The sequence below is a fragment of the Antedon mediterranea genome, chromosome 3 (genome assembly GCF_964355755.1).
Source record: "Antedon mediterranea chromosome 3, ecAntMedi1.1, whole genome shotgun sequence".
Classification (NCBI taxonomy): domain Eukaryota; kingdom Metazoa; phylum Echinodermata; class Crinoidea; order Comatulida; family Antedonidae; genus Antedon; species Antedon mediterranea.
Window position 1 is genome coordinate 7,160,664 of NC_092672.1, and position 15,733 is coordinate 7,176,396.

General features: G+C 33.7%; 2 protein-coding genes across 2 annotated transcripts; both read left to right on the forward strand.

The window, feature by feature from the left end:
* The first annotated feature begins 214 nt into the window (after window positions 1-214).
* Window positions 215-2,090, forward strand: LOC140043970 (neurotrypsin-like). The gene is made up of 5 exons (XM_072088455.1): window positions 215-248; window positions 341-646; window positions 896-1,186; window positions 1,563-1,856; window positions 2,071-2,090. The coding sequence occupies exons 1-5, from the start codon at window positions 215-217 to the stop codon at window positions 2,088-2,090; spliced, it is 945 nt and encodes a 314-aa protein (XP_071944556.1).
* Window positions 2,091-3,918: 1,828 nt separating this feature from the next.
* LOC140043972 (uncharacterized) lies at window positions 3,919-14,583 on the forward strand. The gene is made up of 17 exons (XM_072088456.1): window positions 3,919-4,105; window positions 4,495-4,797; window positions 5,152-5,205; window positions 5,729-6,061; window positions 6,284-6,412; window positions 6,726-6,965; window positions 8,017-8,142; window positions 8,319-8,474; window positions 9,276-9,509; window positions 9,702-9,810; window positions 10,580-10,651; window positions 10,881-10,952; window positions 11,145-11,216; window positions 11,341-12,401; window positions 12,763-12,932; window positions 14,022-14,135; window positions 14,266-14,583. The coding sequence occupies exons 1-17, from the start codon at window positions 3,919-3,921 to the stop codon at window positions 14,452-14,454; spliced, it is 3,621 nt and encodes a 1,206-aa protein (XP_071944557.1). The 3' UTR covers window positions 14,455-14,583.
* The last annotated feature ends 1,150 nt before the right edge of the window (window positions 14,584-15,733 follow it).

Here is a 15,733-nt window from a genome sequence, read left to right on the forward strand (position 1 = left end):
AACTTGGTATCCAGATTCAAACTCATATCCAGATTCACCCTGGTATCTAGATCCAAGCTCATATTCAATATTTTCTTCAGAATATTATTACTCTTACTACTACTACTACTACTACTACTACTACTACTACTACTACTCAGAATATTTGTATTGTGAGTTTAACGAATATTATTGATTTTTTTTTCAGCTATTTGTTTAATAAGTATCAACAATTATGATTACAAGCAAATATACCTGTCCTGGGATGGGTTTCAAATAATATAGTTTTACATTCATTTTAGAAAAAATGTATAGATTATTTAGACCAGTTGTCATAATCACATTGTAATCTATTTTCCAGATAACAATGAAGTTATAAATCTTGTTGGTGGCAATGTAAAACGAGAAGGTCGACTTGAACTGAAAGGTGATATTTCTGGTACTGTTTGTTCTGTTGGCTGGACCGAAGCAGATGCTGCATTAGTCTGTAAGAGTCTTGGTTATGAAGGTGTTGACGAATATTTGGTGTATAGCTTTGGAGAAGGGAATGGGACAATTTGGTCGAATATTAATGGTTGTATTGAACATCCTACGTGTAATCCAACGGATTCAACGGAAGATCCACAATGCACTCATGCAAATGATGTCGGGATAGTATGTTCACCTTGTAAGTTAACAGGGAGCTTCGATTTGTTACGACCAACCTAGGCCAGGTCAACCGATGTGTCGGCGGTCCCTCGCCTGAACACAGAAACCGTCAAATCTGTGTCGAGGTGGAGATCGCGGACACACGTCCAAATAATTTCCTCATGGTCGCCGGTCGTTTAAAAGCGAAAGCTTCTAATATTAAATTGTAATTTCAAAAAATCATGCATGTACCACTTTGAAGCTCAACTTGTTTACCCCTTTTTTAAAGTGACAATTCGACTTGTTGGTGGTGATAATCTGAATGAAGGGCGTGTAGAGTTTAATTATTTTGGTGAGTTTTCAACAATAAGGGATCTACATATCAGCGAAGCCGACGTCATTTGTCGTTCGCTTCCCTTTCCTTCTGCTGAGTTCTCGGATTGCTGTGGAATATATGGTACTGCCTTTGACCTGCCTTCTTATCAAGTCGAATGTAAAGGAAATGAGAAAGAATTATCTGACTGTTCGATATATACTACCTATGATATTGACCAACAATCTGGGATTAGATGTTCAACTGGTAAGAATATGCAATGCAATATTGTTTGCCAAAAGGTATCTGATGAGTTTAGAATTTCTTTATAACATTTCTATCTATTTCTTTCTATATTAACATTTGTACTAAATTTAACCTGCACTGATTATGTCAATGATAATAAATGTATGACAATTATTATACATTAAATAGTATTTTCTTAAAACAATTTAGTGTACTTAAAAGTCTTATTTCACAATATATTATTATAACACCAGCTCCTCAATTTTAGATGTTTTCTTTTAAAGAAACATGTACTAGGCCTACATCTTGTAAATGTATTAAAGGGCGGAGAGAAGATTCTGGGTGGGTATTTTAATTATTAATTTATCTTTTAATAGTGGTTATGATATTTCCTCAGATGGCGTAAGATTAACTGGACAGTTTGAATCAGATGGACCACTTGAAATCTTTACAAGCTCTGCTTGGCATAAAGTATGTTCGGTTGATTTTAACATTGAAGTTGGCGAAGTAATCTGCAGTCAACTCAACTTTGATGGTGTTTTAAATGTCACTGACATTGACAGTGACAACGGAACAACAACCATACGAGAAATTAATTGCACAGGAATGGAGAGAAAATTTGAAGAATGCTCTTTCAATATTGTGCCTGAACAAATGTGCACAAGTTTTGTGAAGCTGTCATGCATTGGAAGTAAGCAAATACAGTACTTAAATATACATTATTAAGCAGGGACAAATTCTTGATATACAAACATTAACTTTCCCTAAGTTGTTATATATTATCTTTTTATATTAATCCACACGTCGACGTTTCGAATTTGTCTGAAAAATTTCGAGCTCAGGTATTATAAGTATGAAACGCCATGTGTGCCAAAATATTTATGTTTTACCAATATTATATTCAGCCTATAACCAAGACATTTGACATTAGAACGTCTTCTTTGGGACACTCTATTTAGATAAACACCTTTACAGAAAACATCCTTTTCAGAGGAAACCTCTTTTCATGGACATTTAGGCCTCCGGGTAAAACGAGGGGCAAACATTGTATATTAATACTGTTGACAGACTCTCAGTTGAATCTCTAAAGTTTCCCTTTAATATGTGTCCATTGTTGTAAACATAAGATATTCTTCATCCAGCTACGAAATTTATAGTAAAAAATGACTGACCTTTAATCAACAAAATATTGTTTTCTTGACAGAAAAAAATGTTTTAATAATGACATACTGCAGCTAATAATCGTAAGCCATTTGTCTATATTAATTTGTATTTATAATAATATTTACAGGTGGATCAAGATTTGCTGATGGGTATACTAGGAATTCAGGGTATGCGCAGGCATACATTAATAGCGAATGGAATTATATTTGCGACAGTGAAAGAAGAGTTACTGAATTTATCTGCTTACAAGAGCAATCAACTGGTGTTCACTTAGTACGAAACCAATACCCATTCTACATTTCTGACGAATACGCTGATTGTGACATCACACCCGAAAACAGTCTACAGTGTAGTCAAAGCTTGGTTGATTGTTTTCCTTATCTTATTTATACGGAATGCTCAACGGGTATGTAATTTTTGTTTTATATGCCATCCCTGAGTTCAAATCCTTCATCTAATTTAAGCCTAATTAACCCTTCATAAAATGCATGTTGAATTCAATAAATGGTAGGTCTATAGGTCTAAATCTGTGTTAAGTGTTAATTAATCGCTTCTAAAAGAGTTGTTTCTGACGGTACTTAATGCTTGGATAAATATTTTGCAATAACTGCTTTAAAATCAGAACGTCCATCCATACTATTTGTCATGTCATCCGCATTATTACTATGATGTCCGTCAGTTATAAGCCTCTGATGACAAATGCAAATAACGATCGACAATCATCTAAATTCATCCATTCTTTATCTACAACACATCTTCTTCACAATAGTATAACATACACTGGTCTCCAGTACCATGAACCCCGAATACCAATTCCACGTTCTTGGTATTTATGCCGTTTGTTCATTACGTCATTCTATTAACTAGTCAAGCATAGCGGGGAGTAACTAGTGCCATCATTTTGTTTTAAAGATGAGCTTATGAGATAATACTGTACCGCAATTTATATTTAGATGTTGTACGAATCAAGGGAGGAGGTCATCGTGGATTTGTTCAAATCTTCAAAGATGGCAAATGGAATTATATTTGCAGTGAAAACTGGAATGTTCAGACTACTGAGCTTGCTTGTAAAGAACTCAACTTTCGCTCCACTTCTACAGTGACTGGTGTTGGTGTAAACACAACCGCCGTAGTACCCGATGCTCAGATCATTATGTGTGATGGAAGTGAATCGAGTTTGCTGAATTGTCAATTTGATACCAACATGCAATGTAAACGTCATGCTGTACAAGTCACGTGTTCTGACGGTGATAATTTGTGCTTTTTTGCTACACTACTATTGTCCTATTATTGTATTATTTTTGTATAAATTAATTAAATTTGTCTAGACCTATCTATACTTACTTTTTCACTGCCACATTCGTGATTTTATGATAGGAGTATTGGGTATTTAGCAAGAATAGGATTACCTGTAGTAACTAGTGCTGATAAGTAGCGACATCTTTCTTTTATCTTACTCTACAGTTGGTATACGTCTTAGAGGATCGCCAGTAAAGCATGCTGGTCGTGTGGAAATATACAACAACAACCAGTGGTGGACGGTTTGCGATGATTATTGGGATACCAATGACGCGAACGTGGCATGCATTATGGCGGGTTATTCTGGAGCTACCAGAGGGTATCGTGAGGCAGCGTTTGGTGAAGGGGTTGGTCCTATTTTGCGCTATGATTTTTTTTGTGACGGTGATGAAGACGACTTATTTGATTGCCCATTTGGTACACATTCCGATGGATTCTGTTCACATTACGAAGATGCAGGAGTGATTTGTTCTACAGGTACGTTTCAGATCTTTGTATATGTGTACCAAAATAATCCAAAGGCATAACACCATAAAGGAGTATAACTGGGTTTACATGCAAAATTCACACATTTTTATACTTTTTATACAATAAAAAAAACACTACAAGACCTTGAGATTTAGTGTTCAGATTCAAATTCATACACATTAATTAGGTTATTTGACAATAACTAGGGCCCGCACTAGAAGCAATAGCTTGTATCATGAGGGCCCCTACAAAATAAATATAAATATGCAAAATAAATAAAAAGAAACATCCCGTCTTAATGTCTGCCCTTTCATGTTATCGTCGCGTAATTGATGTTATTGTGCCGTGATTGTAATTTGTACGATTAATTAAAATGAATGTCTTGTTCCTTGTAACAGATATAATTCGTCTTTCTGATGGAAGCCCATCTGCCGGTCGGGTTGAACTATTTATCAATGGCCAATGGGGAACGATTTGTGACGATAACTGGGACATAAATGATGCCATTGTTATTTGCCGACAATTAGGGTTTGACAGAGCTGCTAACGCATACGACATGGCTAGATTTGGTCCTGGCAAAGGTCCAATACATTTTGATGAAGTTCAGTGTGCGGGAAGCGAAACCGATATCTTACTGTGTAACACTAAAAGTATTCATGATTGTGAACATTCTGAAGACGCAGCGGTGTCCTGTGTTTCTGGTAAATATTGAACAAAATATATAAGTTTGAGTTTTTTTTTCACAGTAGATTTTCCGTCAGATGTTACACACAGTTGTTTATCTTTTTCATCTAGTCAGACGAATATGTGGTGAATATTAATTTACAACATTTTGTTGTTCCATATTTTTTTTTGGACCAATTAGTTTGTGGCGAGTTAAACTGTGGCCGAGTTTACTTGGGGTCGAGTTATGTATGGTAGATAAGATAGATGATTAAATATCAAATACCTATCATCAATACGTTAGGCAATAAGGAGTATCTAAACATTAAATTGAAGCTCCCTTAATAAATCAACATTATTTTCATTGTAAGCTGTACTCTTTTCCTATTTAGACTCATTTGTGACTCCGTCATGGTTGAAACCATTTAACAGTATTCTGACAAAGGGTAAGTTACCATAAGATCAGTAATAACAAAGTAAATGTTATATTAATGAACAATGGACAGAGAATAAGAAGTATTATTCTCATCTGATATATACTATAATAAAAAAGAAACGAAAATGAATAAGAATGCAAGCAAAATCATAATTTATCGAATAAGATAGTAAGATTGAAATGAAAAGATAATATCAAGAGTAATGAAACATAAAAGAGAGAAAATTATTACATTTGAGTTTTAATTTAACAAAATAAAAATAACCCTTTACTAGCAGTAATGATAGCTTCGATAGAAGCTCTAAGATGATAGACAATACAATTGTTATTTCTAAGAGCTATAGTGTATAAACGGAGTATTTTTAATCGAACGTTTCGATCTTTATTTTATATCTTTATCAACTCACTGCTTGTTGAATCCAATAGATTCAGGATCGGTTAAAAAATAAAATTATTGTTAATTTAAATGAAGCGAATCAGCAAATCACCCGTCGTAAACATTGAATTTTCAACAAAGTGTTCAATTTTTGCAGGTTGTAAAGACTATTGGTTTCAAAACGATAATTCTTGTATAACAGTTATACATACAGAGCATAGTACTACGCTTTCCGAATTGTCTTGTCCAGAAGGATCGTCAGTTCTTTCAGTAGACACAGAAGTAGGCATGTTAGGAGAATATCTTCGAATAATATATTACTATTATGAAGAAATCACTCTTAAACTATTTCTTTGGCAAGATGGTAAATCAAAAACTTGCACTTTTTTTAATCGTACTGGTGATAATGGAGACACATGGGATGTGATTAGTGTACCGGCAATACAGTGTAACGACGTCTATGCTTATGTTTGTAAAATGGATATTGAAGGTACAGTATTTGTAATGTCTCTATGCCATTGTACAATTGGTCTGTATTTAATCATCTACTCAATGATAACATTAATGAACGAGTCTTGTGTTTAATCACGTGTGAAACCAAATTTTATAGAGAGTGGTTCAGTACAACATACAGTATTTGTTAAATATACATCATCACATACCTAACATTTTAAAGTATTTATTTGATTAACTCAAACAAATTAAATTTTAGATCAGTCTCAAACATGTTCAAACAATCAATTCAGATGTTTATCTGGCGCTTGTATTCTAAAATCATTACAATGTGACGGAAACTTCGATTGCCCTGACAAAAGCGATGAAGATGAACAATGTATTCAAGGTAATACAGTAGGCCTATATCAGTATTATTCTCGAGATATTCTCGTGTATTTCTGGTGGAATTTCTCTCGTTTTCACGACGTAGGCATTCGCGGTCTAAAGGGAATTCTTCTGCGCAGACAAAAAAGTACAGGCCGAATGAAGATAGTTACCACCGGTAAAGTACTATAGGCCAGGAATGAGTAGTTCTTTTTTAAAAACCAAAAATTAGTGAAACTAACCTGCTTGACAGCTTCTTTAGAAGAATGGCTATAGGCTAGGCTTCGCATATTCCATATTATGTATCAATAATATTGCGGTTTTTCTTATTTTAGAGTGTTCCGATTCGTTGGACGGCCACGACTATCGGGGGACAAAGAACAATACAACAAATGGAATACGTTGTATAAAATGGACAAGTAATTTTAAAGGAACTGATGCGATATATCCAGTAGATTACATTGGTAAAGGTATTGGTGATCACAACTTTTGTCGGAATCCAAACGGAAGACAACAGCCATGGTGTTATACAGAGGATTTTTATGAAGTTGAAGATTGTGAAATTCCATTATGTGGTGAGGAAATGAATATCAGAGTCTATTGTATGCTGTATTTGTTTCAAACAATCTCTTATGGCCAAATCAGCCAGCGTCGTATGACGAGGCGTGAAAACATTAAACATGTTTAAAGTTCTTGTGACGACCTAAAAACTGCACCTGAAGCTAGCTCAAGACGACTCGTCTCGTTGGGATTCAACTCAGACAGCACCGACGAGTCAAGACGTTTCGTTTCACTAAAACCTATTCCAAAGTTTTGGTAACAAGTTGTTATTATTTGGGTTATAACACTATATCATTTTTTTTTAGATCAAGTTTCAGATGCAGATTTAAACAATTGTCCAATCACAAGCTTCCAGTGTTCATCAGGTCATTGTATTTCCTATTCATTCCGTTGTGACCATAAACCAGACTGCCCAGATAGCTCAGATGAACAAGATTGTAGTAAGTTTATGTTCACATGACTGTTATATTGTTATTTTGGATAAAGATTTGTTTAAAAAAAAGAAAAATAAATAATTTATACGCTTTGTACTTGGTGCATAGCGCACCGCATAGTCACTTGTTAGACGAACTCACTGGGCCACTCAGTGCTTTAAAATGCGCATAATACATGTTTTTTTTTAATGGTAGTATTCAGGAATTGCACCGATGTCGAGTTTTCCTGTGATAATGGACGCTGTTTACAATCTTCATTGCAATGTAACAGAATTAAAGACTGTTTAGATGGAACAGACGAACTAAAATGTGGTAGGCGGTTTTTCTTGGATAACATGGCATAACATTAGCACAACATTTTATTGTAAGGGGAGTTTACAGTTGGAGAGATTTTTTGGATCTTACAGTGTATTATGCCTCATGTAATGTATAGAACAACAAAAGACTGATAGGTTGTAGATACAAAATGGGAAGATCTTTAATGTATGGAAAATTAGAAGGTGAAGCCTAGAACGTGCCGCACTGCAACTGCAATTGTATTAAAATAATTTCGCTCGAGTAACAAAAGTGCTGTATATATCCATTTATTTTTTCCGGTGCAAGTGTCACTTAATACAGTTATCTTTACCAGGTGAATGCAGCTCTGGTTTTTTACGATGTAGTGATGGTAAATGTTTGCACCCAAAATTCAAATGTGATCGAATAAGAGATTGTCCAACAGGAATTGATGAGCCCATGGATGAGCCAAATAATTGCCGTAAGTAGTAGCAATCAAATAATCACTAACATTTCATATTTCATTGAGTTTAGACAGGTATTTGAAGCAAGTTTTTCTTAAGTGAACATATAAATGATGACAGTGACGAAACTAGACTAGCTTTATCATTTGGAGGCAAGTTATCGCTAATTCTTGTGTTGTCATTCCTATTATAGAATATACTGATACAAAATCGTTATGTAATCAAACAGAGATGGTATGCGCAAATGGCATTTGCATTGATCAGCGTCACCTGTGTCTATTAGACTACGATGTGTATTCAGACGACGTTATAACAGGTTGTCGAGATCGTAGTCACTTACAACATTGTGGTGAGTTGTTTCATGTGTTGTGCAACGTTCGTATTTATTCAATATTATAATCATACAACGATCCTGTTTATTCAGGAACGATGGTACTTGACAAAAATGTATAACATAAAGGTTTCAATTGCTTTGTTTATCGTGCATTTTCTACTTTTCACAAGTTATGACACGCCATATATGCCTTTTTTAAATATTAAGTCAAAACACCTGGACCCGAAGACTGGCATATTAAAGTACTTTTCGTGAATAAGTGCATTTTGTAGGATTGTAGATAATAAAAAAATCATTTTGTTTGAAAAATCCAGTAAAATAATTACTCACATTCTTTAGCTTTCGCCATCTTGGCTGACGGCTTGATCACAAGTGATCCGGTCCACGGCTACTTCCTGGAAATCTGTTGTTATTGTTTCTAGGTGACGTCATACTTTTTCGTAGCAATGATGTGTATACGTGATCGAGAAATACAGCTCCTTCGTCGTGGTTGATTGCGTTATACCCCACCCCCCCCCCTCTTTCTGATTTGGATTGCTTTTACTTTGTAAATTATTTGTTTTATTTTTAAAGTGTGAATTATTTAAAGTACGATTGTTTTATTATTTATTACAAACAGTTTTCATTGGGGACCTACATGCAACATTATAATAACTCAGCATTTATTTATTATATTTTGATTTGAAGACCCTTACAGAAGACTCGGTTCTCGGGCAAATTGTTCCATATATTGTTCCACTAACACAAGAACTTATGAGATAAATCTCCTCTTTTTGCAAAAGTTTCTAACTCTTTAAATCATACTTTATCGTGTAGCTTCATTCGAGTGTCCAGCAAACACATACAAGTGTCCGAGCTCGTACTGCATAACAATCAAAAGCCGATGTGATGGGCGAGATGATTGCGAAAATGGAGAAGATGAACAGTATTGTGAGGATTATAACTGTCCAGGATACTTCAAATGTCAAGATGCGTCAAATTGTATTTCTCAAGGTCGTGTGTGTGACGGAATCAAAGACTGTCTTCGTGGGGATGATGAACTTTTTTGCGGTAAGATGTGATTCAAAATTCAAAAAATATTAATACTAAATAAATAGAGAATCAGTCATAAAATAAGTAACACAAAGTGTCATCTATGTGTTCTAGATTATTTGGATACGTTGATTTAGGAAAAAATGAAACCGTAACGAATTGATCTTTAAAATTGTTCAAACTACTTTTCATTGATAAATTGTGTCATAGATATACAGTGTCCTAACGGGTGTTTCTGCCAGGACCTTTCATACAACTGTCATGGAGTAGAATGGACAGCGGAAAAAGCTGCCTTAATTTCGCCAGATGTACGATACTTGTAAGTAAAATAATTTATATTTTTATATATGTATTGTTTATAAAAAGGTAACTAAACATTGTTTCCTTGCAAACAATTCCATACACAATTTGTCGCAGCCAATCATAAGATCAAAGGACTGTTAAAACTTGGTCCTATATTGGCAAGGCGAGCTCAACATCATGTTGTTAAATTACCTTGATATTAAATAAGTTCTTTTTTTTTTATTTTCAGAAATCTAAGCAAAGTATCTATAGTTCCTTCAGAAGACACAGGTGAAGATCTGCTATTCTTAAATCCCAGTATTTTCAAATTAAATTTTGTTTTGTAAGTTATATTAAATAAAAATAATGTTTAAATAATATTTATGTATAGAGATGAATAACTATGCGGCAGTAGTAGAGTATGTTCAAGTATTTTGTTTACACTTGTAGATGTAGTATAACTATTGTGCTTTTTTTTAAACATTACTTAATAATGAGCATTTTCTTTTTACAGAGATATCTCTGGAAACAATATCAAGAAACTAACAGGTGAAATGTTTTATCAGTTAGACCATCTGACAACTCTGTAAGTCGTCATCACAATTTAGTAAACAGTTTTTAAAAATGGTTTTTGCATTTGGACTTTTGTCAATAGACGTAATAGAGGCCGACGTCATTAGGTTCCTATCTAGAGATCATGTATAACGTTATACAGTAATATGTATTCATCAAATGCACCAGAAAGCAGAATAGCAGGTTTATCGTAAATAGTAACGAATTTATAAACTTATATTTACCTATTCTAGATACATGCAAGGCAACGATATATCATCATTAGAAGGCGATGTCTTCCAGGATTTAAAACAATTGAAATATCTGTAAGTAAACAATGTTAAACTTATATAGAGTAGACTAGTTGTAGTTTTTGGTAAACCTTTGAGTTTATTTTTTTCTAAACCTAATCTGAAGCTCATTAAACATGTTTAGTTAAATTTCTTTATACCGCTACAATTATAGTAGACTATATATATAATACTTTTGCATAAAAAAACATAAAAAACATACATCAACATTTCGGAACTAATTGTTTATTTGTTTCATTAACAGTAATATTCATGGCAATGGATTGAAATCCATCGGCAAAGGAACATTTTTCGGATTATCAAAACTCCAGTATTTGTAAGTATAAAGTATTTTAAAGATGTACGTGAAATGTATCGGTTAATGGAGAAAACACCTTACAATTTAAATACAAAATAGCAAAAAAATATACACAAATATTAAATTACTAAGTAAAAGTTTCAGATAGTTATTTATCGTGTATATACATATAACAGAATGGTAACATTATTTATTTGTGCTCTATTTTAGAAATATGTCTGGAAATAACATTGGTAACGTTGATAAATTGATATTCAAGGACTTGATGTCTCTTAAAACATTGTGAGTAATGCATCTTATGAAAGACAGACTCTTCTACAAAGTATATACAGCAGCTCTTGCTCTTATAGCGGTGTTGTGTCCATGTAGGAACCGCGAGCTTCATGAAGTAGTTTTTTCATTTCAGAATATCTGATGATTATTCATTTTGCTGTTTGTTGGAAGATGTTGGTTTTAACGACGTTGACTGTACGCCAGATGCAGACGTGTTTTCATCATGTGACAATCTTATGCAGAATGTGTACCTTAGAGCTTTCTTATGGTTGTTTGGACTGAGTGCACTTCTTGGAAACAGTTTTGTAATCTTATGGCGATGGATAAATTGGCCTGCAAAGAAAAGTCCATCTTACACACAATCGTTTCTAATTACTAATCTTGCAGTTGCCGATATGCTTATGGGGTTGTATATGTTGATCATTGCCAGTGCCGATTCCTACTATCGGGAAGATTACGTCACACATGATAGCGAATGGAAGGCCAGTCGAATATGTACGCTTGCAGGAATCTTAGCCTTTCTATCCAGTGAATCGTCTGTGTACACTTTAACCGTCATTAGCTGCGACAGGTTTTTGCACATTGCATTTCCATTTCGCCGTTTTCATCTTACACAAGAAACAGTAAAATTTGCAGTGGCTGTAGGATGGTTTCTGACCCTCTTCACGAGTATTCTTCCAGCATTACCAATCCCGTACTTTAACAATGAGTATTACGGTGTCACCAGCGTGTGTCTTGCATTGCCATTAACGTCGGAAAAAGTGAGAGGTTGGGAATATACCGCTGCGATTTTTATAGGTTTTAATTCGTTATGCTTCTTGCTAATTTTTGTTTGTTATTCAGGTGTGTTCATTTTAATAAAGATATCGAGTAGTAAAGTAAATCAAGCAGGAAACATGAATTCTGACAAGAATAAGCACATTGCAATTGCTATACGAATGGCTGTTATTGTCGCTACTGACTTCTGCTGCTGGGTACCCATCATAATAATGGGTATTTTATCATTGACAACATCTGTTAACATACCCGCCACGGTATATGCCTGGGCTGCAGTCTTCATTTTGCCAATAAATTCAGCAATTAACCCATACTTATATACAATAGCATCTTTAAAGAAACTTCAAAGGCAACTAAAACCTTCTAAACATGTATCAGAAAGTATGCCAGCTACGGAAAGAATAAATGTGAAAATTGGTACGTAAAGAAAATTGTCTATTTCTTTATGTAATTAGGATGATAAATCGCCGTTACTGTTACTACAGAGAGAACAAAAAGTGTTTTTATTCTATATAAATAGTTTGGTCTAAATTTAAACGAACATTTATTTTTAGTAAGTTTTCTAGCCCTCTAAGTAATAATAATGGAAACTGTTTTCCAAGGGTCCCTCCTACGTTAATTATTTTATAATTGATTGTTAAACTTTTGTTATGTATGTCACGGAAACTGAACGTCATACATCACGTCACATTGTCTCTCTCCACCTAGTTACAGTAAGAACAACAAGCAATTATTGTAGTCATACTTTTAACTCTTGTTTTTGTCATTGTTTACTCAGAAGGTGTAACCATCCCACAAAATCGAAAAGAGCAATCTACCGTTGAGAAAATCGAAGCTATGTTATCAACTGGAACAGACAGACATGGGAAAGAACTTGATGCAGACGTACGTAAACACCTTTCAATGGCGTTGAGATTTGCTAAGCAGCAACAGGCTGGAATTGTACAAGTAAGAACGTTTATTTATATTGTTATGTAAGTACACATCACAAAACAGAAAAATTTCTGAATAAAATGACAATGCGGTTCGTAGGCCTGTCAGTAGCTGGATCTCAATGGAGATTCAAATAAAATATGCAAAAATATAAATCTGAGCTTTCGCTAAACCGTGTAATCCTTCGTTAAACCGTGTAATCCGTCGTTAGGGCAAGTATATTATACTTATAAACTAGTGTTATGGGCAAGTTGCCTATCTTATCACCTATTGGCTTCAAATATGCTCCCCGCCGCAGTAATGATTTTGTGTGAAAAGTGTGAAGGATAACCATAATTCTGTTGTAGCCTTAAAATATAAAATATACAAATACATTACAAAAATATCATGTAGCAAATTAGGTTCAGTTATCTATATATAAATTATTACGTAAGAACAAAATTCGGTAAATCGCGTGTTACTAGAATGTTTAGGCCTACTCGATGGTATGATAAAGTTGGTTCGTACTTTCGATACTGATTTTAACCACCTGATGTAACCCTGTTTACTGATTAAATTGAGTTAGATAATTAGTTATTGACAATTAAATTTAGGTTTAACGATTTGCCCCAAATAGGGTCAAATAGGATACACGGTCTAATGGATGTCTATCTAGAAAAATACCCGCACACAATAATACGAGGATGCCTCGCATTTTCTCCTAATCTCCTCCTACGATAATTGTTTTTAATAGCTGAAAGCCGGTTGAACTTTTCCAGTACAGCATTATAATGTTGAAGACCGGCTGATTTTCTTTAAAAAATACTATTTTGATAGATTTAATAGACGTTTATAGGCCTACAAAAGGATTGCTTGGCGATGAATGGAACATTAGTATAAGATAATGCAAGTTGTTTCTATGTTGTATCTAAATGAACACATGTCGTGTAAAGCCGATTTTCCACCAGGCGAATTGTTTCACGCGAATCAAAAGCGTCAGCTTTTACGCATGCGTAGATATGGATTTGGAAGACGCTTTCGAGTTGTACGAACAAATTTGCCTATTGGAAAATCAGGTTAAATGACAATAAAGATGTATTTATTGTTTTCTTTGGTTTCTTGCAGGTTGAGGTTGAGGATTGTGTGGAATCCGAAGAAAATACACAAGAAGAATCTGAAGACACTACACAAAATCAAACTCAAGACGAAACACAAGAACGAAGCGAATACTGTATAGGGGTATCTAATTCTGCTTGTGATAACGTTATATAAGATGACCCGAGTAGTTTCTCTGTTGCATCTAAATGAACAAATAATAAGTCGTGTAAATAACAATAAAAACGTATTGTTCTGTTTTGGTTTCTTCTAGGTTGAGGATTGTGTGGAATCCGAAGAAAACACACAAGAAGAATCTGAAGACACCTCACAAAATCGATCTCAAGACGAAACACAAGAACGAAGCAAATACTGTATAGGAGTGTCTAATCCTGCCTACGATAACGAATCATACGTCACTACAAGTCTCACCTATCAAGACGACACACTTTTTCAGCATTAAATGACAGTTCCAAAATAATATCGAACAATATCATAGTCTCTTTCATAAATTAATGCTAAACATTTTTTTCTCTGAACAAATATGTTTGTACAATATTTTGGTTGAATACGTCATATTAATGTCACATAATAGTCACATTTGTAATATTTATCTGACAAAAACTGTTATTTAAAGTCTGATTTGAATATAATTATCAATCTTTATTTTTCATGTTCTTTTGGAAAAAACATGTTTATTGTAGTTTAAACCATAGTACATTGTTACTTATAATTGGCTAAAACTCATTGGTCAGTTCAGCAATTTCCATAGAATTTAAGGTAATCATTTTGTAAATTTATAAATACTGTGCGATGTACGTTTCTCTTTTATTATTGTAAATACTTACTTAAAAAAAAAATTAGGGCAAAGTTCGATCCTTTTTTAATTTTTTGATAAATAATCCTGTGTTCTGCGCATGTTACCTCAACATATTTTAGCCATTTTCCGAAAAATCCATGTACTATAGTACAGAAAAATTTTCGAATTCCGATAATTTTAATTTAGTAAAACTACTATTTTCATAAATGACATGCGCAGAGTCACAAATGTTGAAAAACCTCAATACATACGGTATAATTGAAAATTTTGCTATTTAGGCTATTTTTCGAGAAAAAAAAAATTCTTTCAATTTTTTCAAAAAATGGCCAAATTTTGAACCTTTTATAGTGTTATATTTGACATGCGCAGAATAATGCAATATAGTCTGCGCATGCTACCTCAATTGTGTTAAACAGTATATATTTAAACATTTTTCGAAACTGGGACCGCAATTTCGGAAAGCATAAGTTGATATATTATTAGCTAATTGTAGATGAGGATGACAATGATCTGTAAAAGAAAAAAAAATACGAAAAAACTACGTATTAATTCTAAACAATTTAATTGTCATTCAAAAATCTATTTCAAGAAAAGAACATTTCGACCTACTCATGATATTACAAATATAAATATTTACTAGGAGAATCCCTTATTAAAAGAGGAGCAACTATCCCACAGTCGTACAGTAAAAATACATTAGTAGATTTCAAACCCAATACAAAAACAACCTCGATTAAACCATTACTTAGAATAACTATTCTATAAAATAAAATAAATTATGTATTTAGTTGGATAATTAATAAGGATAATTAATGCAATAGAAACATTATATAAGACATAATGAATAAAATAACTTATGTACTGTATACATTTTCGATATAAACTTCTTGATGAAATCAAGAATGCCGTGCCGTAATTGTAT

What these genes read in the sequence shown, in the direction of transcription:
- LOC140043970 (XM_072088455.1), top strand. Translation starts at nt 215, where the DNA reads ATGATTACAAGCAAATATACCTGTCCTGGGATGG. An exon ending in ATATACCTGTCCTGGGATGG is followed by an intron (nt 249 to 340) that starts GTTTCAAATAAT and finishes TCTATTTTCCAG; the next exon opens with ATAACAATGAAGTTATAAAT. An exon ending in TGGGATTAGATGTTCAACTG is followed by an intron (nt 1,187 to 1,562) that starts GTAAGAATATGC and finishes ATATTTCCTCAG; the next exon opens with ATGGCGTAAGATTAACTGGA.
- LOC140043972 (XM_072088456.1), top strand. Translation starts at nt 3,919, where the DNA reads ATGGCGGGTTATTCTGGAGCTACCAGAGGGTATCGTGAGGCAGCGTTT. An exon ending in AGATGAACAATGTATTCAAG is followed by an intron (nt 6,413 to 6,725) that starts GTAATACAGTAG and finishes TTCTTATTTTAG; the next exon opens with AGTGTTCCGATTCGTTGGAC. An exon ending in TAGTCACTTACAACATTGTG is followed by an intron (nt 8,475 to 9,275) that starts GTGAGTTGTTTC and finishes TTTATCGTGTAG; the next exon opens with CTTCATTCGAGTGTCCAGCA.